Consider the following 6,478-nt stretch of genomic DNA (forward strand, 5'->3'; position numbering starts at 1 on the left):
GGCCGGGCCGGGCCGGGCGGCTGAGGGGGCTTCTTTAAACTGCCGAGCTAGTGCCGCTGGCCGGAGGTTGCTGTGCCCTCCTTGTTGTGTCTCTGCTGATGCTTCTTATCTGTCTGGCACTGCAAGTAACTGCTGTGGCTTCTTTCAGAGTGGCTGGGAAAAAAAAACAGCGCCTGGTGGTGGTCATCTCCAGTATCGAAAACAACGAGGTTTTGGAGCGGTGGCAGTTTGACATAGAGTGTGACAAAACTGCAAAGGATGAGAGGTAACTGCTCCTCCCGATACTAGTAATTCTACAGGTACAAGATAAACGCCGTGTGCATCAACGCTGTTGTGGTTCCTCGGAGCAGCTGAGATAGCCTTTTCTCAGTATGAGCATGGAAAATGTTCCTTCAGACCTTACCAAACCTACTACCTTTCTTACTGCTAGTCCCTCTGTCTGTAAACCAGTCATTATATGATTGAAGCATACATAATCCTCAGGTGTTGATGATTTTTCTTTTAAAGCATCAGATCAAAACTTGATTTTTAATCTTCAACAAAGTATGTAAAATCCTGTGTCAGGCATATGCCCTAAAGAACTGTTGCTTTCCTGTTGTTATGCCAAAGTGTTTTCATCCATTCTGGACTGAGAATAAATGTAACATTCCTTACAAATACTGTGAAGCTTCACAAACAACAATAAAGGGAAACTAACTATCACTTAACTTCTCTAAGCCTATCTACCTAGGGCTTAAAAGAGTGTTACTACTATAAGAAAATCCTATAGCAAACAGACCAACAGAGCTTAATAGAGAGAACTGTATTTAAAGAAAACTGTCGGTATAGTATAAGCTTGCTTTCTTAACAGAGTTTCCCTATTTTTCCAGCGCACCTCGAGAAAAATCTCAGAAAGCTATTCAGGATGAAATTCGATCTGTTATCAGACAAATAACTGCCACAGTAACTTTTCTGCCACTGTTGGAAACTACCTGTGAGTATTGCTAACTTCACGGAAGAAATCAAACACTTCTTTTGGAAAACCTCAACACCTTTTCCACTTTAGAAAATATTTTCTGCTAATTTTCTGAGGCTTTTTAATTATTACATGTCATTATACCATCGCACTTTTGAGACAGCATTTTGCTAGACTGACATCAGGACAGAACTCAGGGTAGCTTAACTAACTTAATGAAACTAGTATGTGTACTCTGAAGAATACAAGTTTTCATAAATAATAAATTATTTTGTGACTAGCTGTGGACAGGCTTGTATAAAGAACAATTGAGTTCATATCAAGTCTTACATAGACCTCAGCTCCAGTGTTTTAACATGTTTAAAAAAATTCACATCACACTTGCTTGAGAAAACTAAAATGGCTATACATTAATATAACCTGGACTTGTTTTCATGTTTTAACTACTATTTCTTTTCACTAACTAGTATCAGTGTAACTCCTGAGAACCTTGGTACATATCTCCAGTTCTAGAAGATGCACTTTAACTTCAAACACACCATCTTCTTCTGCATGCGTTACTGTTAATTTATTCCCACTTGCTTACAGGTGCCTTTGACTTGCTGATATACACAGATAAAGATTTGGCAGTGCCAGAAAAGTGGGAAGAGTCAGGACCACAATTCATAGCCAATTCAGAAGAGGTTCGTCTTCGTTCCTTCACTACTACAATCCACAAAGTAAATAGTATGGTGGCTTACAAAAAGGATTCCTTCCCTTAAGACATGGGCGGGTTTTGTATATACCCTGTCACCTTGTATAGTTTCTGTTCCTAGTGCAGCTAAGTCATGAACACATCATTACTGTTGCTCTTGCTGAAGTACGATGCAGAAAAAAAGGCAACACGTTTGTCTGTGATGTGGTGTAACACTAGCCCAAGTTGGCATTGTTTTTAAGAGGTCTAAATAAGGCCTTCATAATGATAGTTCAATTCTTACTTAACTGTATGAGCTAAACCAATGGTGTGTTAAACTACCGCATTCGCTAGAAATACTGCCTAAGTCTAGGATTAATTGCTAGAATTGTGTTCAGATCCTGCAATTTAGTATTTTAAGATTATAAACTGCATTCTATTAGCAGCCTTAAGTTCTTTCTGGCACTAAAATAAAAAAAATCTCACTGACCTGCCACTTCATGTTAAAAACCTGGGCTGTTTTATTACCAGAAACAATCCCAAAACAAATCAACAGAACCATTCTGAAGTTACTTGTACCTCTTTACAATGAAAGCAGCTCTTTATCAGGAAAATCATAAATATATGAAGCCTTGTATATTAATGACTGCTGGACTCTAGTTCTGGGGATGGTGGTTTTCTAAATCGGTGTATGTCTCTACTGTCTGTCAAGCATTTTCTATGTTTGTATTCATGTTTTACAGAATAAAGCTTGAACTTGTATAGTGTTCTCATTCAGAGTCTGTAGTACTTTACATTTTAGATGGCTTTATGAATGCTACATCTTAGTTTGTAACTGTCATAGAACTAATACCCTAAAGGCATCCTACTTATGTTGTTAAACTGTTTCTTCTGAGTCTCAAAACAAGTGGTATGGAGTCAATATGAAATCCATTCATAATTCAATTTGCCCCCAGTTAAGTCTTAACGTAACAGTACAAATAGTCACAGTGACCTAATGATGAGGTACAGTGTCTTCCATATTTGTTGAATAGCAATAGGACTTGCTGCTGCCTTCACCCATTTTTGTACTGGAAGAAATCGGCATTTAAAACTGTTAAGTGTTGATAGAACTTTCACACTCCTCCATGTTCTTGTTAATTTCTTTCACCAAATTCACTTCAGGCAGACTATCTTAACTGTTCCCACTCTAGAAAAGTGATGTATGACTCTTCCTGTTACAACAGTGTAATTTCAAAGGTTTATTTTAAAAACATTGATTACAGGTATTCCAGCACTATATTACAAAGTTTCTGGGCTTTCCTACCAGGAAATAGTTCTCTCCAGCAGTCCCAATCTAGCAGAAGTGAAAAGGCAGCTTTTTGTAAATCCAGTAGCACAAAATCATGGCTTTTTAAAATAAATAGTCTAGGTACTTCAAAAAATAGTAACAGAGGAATACCTAGCCTTTTCTTCTGCCTGTCAGCAATATTCTTAAACAAGTGACTGCACTAGCCCTTTACACCTAGGAGGAGGTGCACTTCAAGGAGTGCAACTTCAAGCACTGATCCAGTCCTCTCTGGGGGAAAAGCAGCGAGTGCAAATCACAAGCAGCAGAAATTTAAATCAGGAACTGTTGACTGCTGCTTTACATCAAAGATGAAATCAGGAGGTGACTGGTACAGAGCCAGCAGTGATGAGTATGAGAAAAAACTTGTTTTACAGAGATGCAGAAGTCAGATCGCTCCAGGAAGTTCAAGTCACTTCTTTCTCGTGTCAGATACAATTTATCTTCTTTAAAAAGGATCAGCGCAAAATCCACCTCCATCATCATCATCTGTATAGTTTTTCCTTTTTTATAGAGGCACCAACAGTCAAGAGAGAGATTGTATCATTGCATAGGGACAATGTCCATGAAAGCTACACGTGAAAGGAACAGGTTATGAATCCTGAAGTTTTCACAATGACCCTGCAGAACAATAAAAAAACCAAAACCAAACAGTTCCATTAATGCAATCTCCTGGAAGTCAACCCTTCATGGGGGTGTCCAATAGGATGTGCTGATACCCAGCGGGACCCACACTCTTCAGTAGTTTCCCCTACCTCGAGGGTCACTTCTGTAGAGTGACAATTCAAAACCAAAGGAGTCCGCCTCATCTCTGATGACAGTACAGTTATCCGTAGGAGACAGAATCAGGGGTAAGATTTAGAAGTTACACAACAGGCTCTCCTCACCTGACTAGTTCAGCTGACGTATAAGCTGGTTGATCGCGTCACCTCTGCAGCCAGGATGACCCATTTCCTTGAGGAAACCCACTTTGTTACGTGAGGCATAGCGAGCCACCGACAGATGGAATGGCCATAGAAAGTTTGTGACTTTTCTGAAATACTTCCCCGCTGAGTAGATTTCATGAATAAGGTCTTCGAGGCAAATAATACCACAGTCCCCTGCAGGTGGAAAAAAAAAAAATTAATGAAAAAACACAACAAAACAACAAAAAGCCCCCCACAAACAACATATATGTGAGACGCCAACTGTATTATCTTTTTTCACAGTACTCCAGAATTGCCAGTCCTCCATAGACAAGTCTTGCAAGATTTTTCTCCCTCCCCTCCCTCTTCGGTGAGATTGCAAACCCAACATTTGCCTCCTTCCTTGATCCATTTCTTCATCCTCTTCCTCACCTAAATGTTCCTCTATCAGCTTATTGTCTGTCAGAGGCATCCTCTTGTTCTTAATCTTGGCTTGGCCCCGTTTCAGGATGAGCTCTCGTACAGATTTCAGGTTCGGGTGCCTGTACAAAAACAAAAATCAGATTCCGTAATGGAGAGACATGATACAGTGGGAAGTCCCATCCTACTTCTTTGTATAGAGGTAGGAAAGTAACTGAGTTATGTTTAGAACAATGACAAATAGGACAACAACAAGTTTTAGATATAAAGCTGATGAAGTTTCAACCATTACTGGAAAAGCCACCTATGGATTTGTGATACCAAATGGAGAATCAAAAAGCTATGACATTTATTACTGTCAAGTCACAGGACTGGTACTTACCCCCACGCCACATAAGGTTCCACAATCCGCAGCATCTTCAGCGATAATGGAGTCAGTTTAACAAATGTTCCAGTGAAATTTTTTCTCAGCCGCAGCAACTCAATCACTCTTCTGACCCTCTTGCTCACGCCCTTAATACTGAGTCACAAAAAAAACCCCAAAACTATTAGTAACCATGTTTCTCTAATGCAGCAACAAAAGGCCTCAGATTACCTGCAAGGAGACATGTCTGGGTTGATCATACTTCCTTTGCTTAGAAAGGATATGACAGCTACAAACGGTAGCAATAATAAAGGTAAGGAGCAACTAAAGTTTCTTACTCTACAATCCGCACAACAAAGGCTAGTTTATGCTCCTGAGGTACAGCTGTCTGTCCCGGTCTCTGCTCCATGCGTCTCAGCCGGACGTTGTCTCGGTGTTTGCGCCATGAATCTCGAACAAAAGCCTCAAGGCGTTTAAACTCGATTTGTTTCCCCTTCTGGTGCTAAAGGCAAAAGGATAAGAAGTTATCACCCTTCCCAACACTCTTAGAGGTTTGCATCTTGAAGGCCAAATAAAATTCAGAACTTGATGAACTATGCTCTTTCAGTTTTGGAGGCATAAGGAAAAAATAAACTTGATAATCTAAGGGAGACAGAACTGAGGGCAACATGTGAACTTATCAGCAGCTAGCTATAATTTATGATCCATGAACAAAGACTTTTTCCCCAGAAAAAAAATAAATTACGAAAAACAAAGCAAGACCCAGGATACTTCCAGGCACAGGGGAAATCAAATGGAAGCATTTGCAGCCACAGACAGAGCTTCACAACTAATGTACACAGCTCAGCCAAGCACTGGGAAAGCCAGAAACAATGTACATATCTGGGTAAAACAGGTGCTACAGCAATACCCTAGTGTGACTACCACCCAACAGAAAATCACTGGGTTTAAAGTCCTTTTCTGTAAAGGCACACATGCAAAAAAAAAAAAATCGAAGCATTCAAACAAGTATTAAGTATTACTAATTTAATAACAGAATATCCTGCCCATTTGGGAAAAAAAAAAAGTATTTTCAGAATTATGGGAAAATTTAAAGATTTTTTTAAAATTAAAGAGATGTTTAAATGCCTATCCTTAGCTCAGGAACAAGCACATCCATCTAAATCATAGTGCTTTCTCATATGAATAGGAGTGGAACATGCACGGCAGTTACCCAATAATATTTTAGATGGCTAAATTATTAGGCCATTTTAAATTAAAGAATCTAACGTTATGCATCTTCTGTTCTACTTCACCTTGTAAATCACCATGAAATTGACGTGAACTTTCAAAGCAGGGAAATCTAATCAAAATCTCATCACTAGTGTCATTTTTCTAATGAGAATCTTAAGAGGTGGCTATTTAACACTATTGCTTATGCTTCCACTTCCACCTTGGAAATATAACAAGTCACTGATATATCTAAAAACATAAAGACCGTATCTAACAAAAATGGCAGGAGTTTTGCACATAATCCCACCAACTGCAGAGAAACAGATTTACTGTGAAAGTTTTAAGCCACTTCCAAGACAAGCACTGGCTATATTAGCTGAGACACAGAGAATAGGTCTCAAATTCTGAAACAGAAAGGTTTGCTGTGCTCGACCAGTCTGGAAACACGCTGTGCACAGGGAGTCTCTGCATTAGCAATGTGTGCCACCTTACATGCAGAGAAAGGCTTCACGATGACCCATCTACGCCCTAACAGATCTGCCTAGCTAATGATAGACACCTAACTCTAAATGCACTCTCAGAAAAGCACACCATCTCCATGACGGTTCACAATGTCAAACTG

At 39.5% G+C, this 6,478-nt stretch overlaps 2 protein-coding genes across 2 annotated transcripts; one reads left to right on the top strand and one right to left on the bottom strand.

Annotated features, from left to right (window-relative positions):
• Window positions 1–148: 148 nt before the first annotated feature.
• MAD2L1 (MAD2 mitotic arrest deficient-like 1 (yeast)) lies at window positions 149–1,757 on the top strand (the record flags this gene model as incomplete). The annotated part of the gene is made up of 3 exons (XM_009701301.1): window positions 149–265; window positions 870–973; window positions 1,544–1,757. Coding segments are annotated over 3 exons (394 nt in total), but the record flags the coding sequence as incomplete, so codon positions are not given.
• Window positions 1,758–3,846: 2,089 nt separating this feature from the next.
• RPL7L1 (ribosomal protein L7-like 1) lies at window positions 3,847–5,146 on the bottom strand (the record flags this gene model as incomplete). Its single annotated transcript, XM_009701302.1, has 4 exons — window positions 3,847–4,055; window positions 4,293–4,402; window positions 4,663–4,800; window positions 4,983–5,146. Coding segments are annotated over 4 exons (621 nt in total), but the record flags the coding sequence as incomplete, so codon positions are not given.
• Window positions 5,147–6,478: the final 1,332 nt, after the last annotated feature.

Source organism: Cariama cristata, unplaced genomic scaffold (assembly GCF_000690535.1).
Source record: "Cariama cristata isolate BGI_N322 unplaced genomic scaffold, ASM69053v1 scaffold24845, whole genome shotgun sequence".
Classification (NCBI taxonomy): Eukaryota; Metazoa; Chordata; class Aves; order Cariamiformes; family Cariamidae; genus Cariama; species Cariama cristata.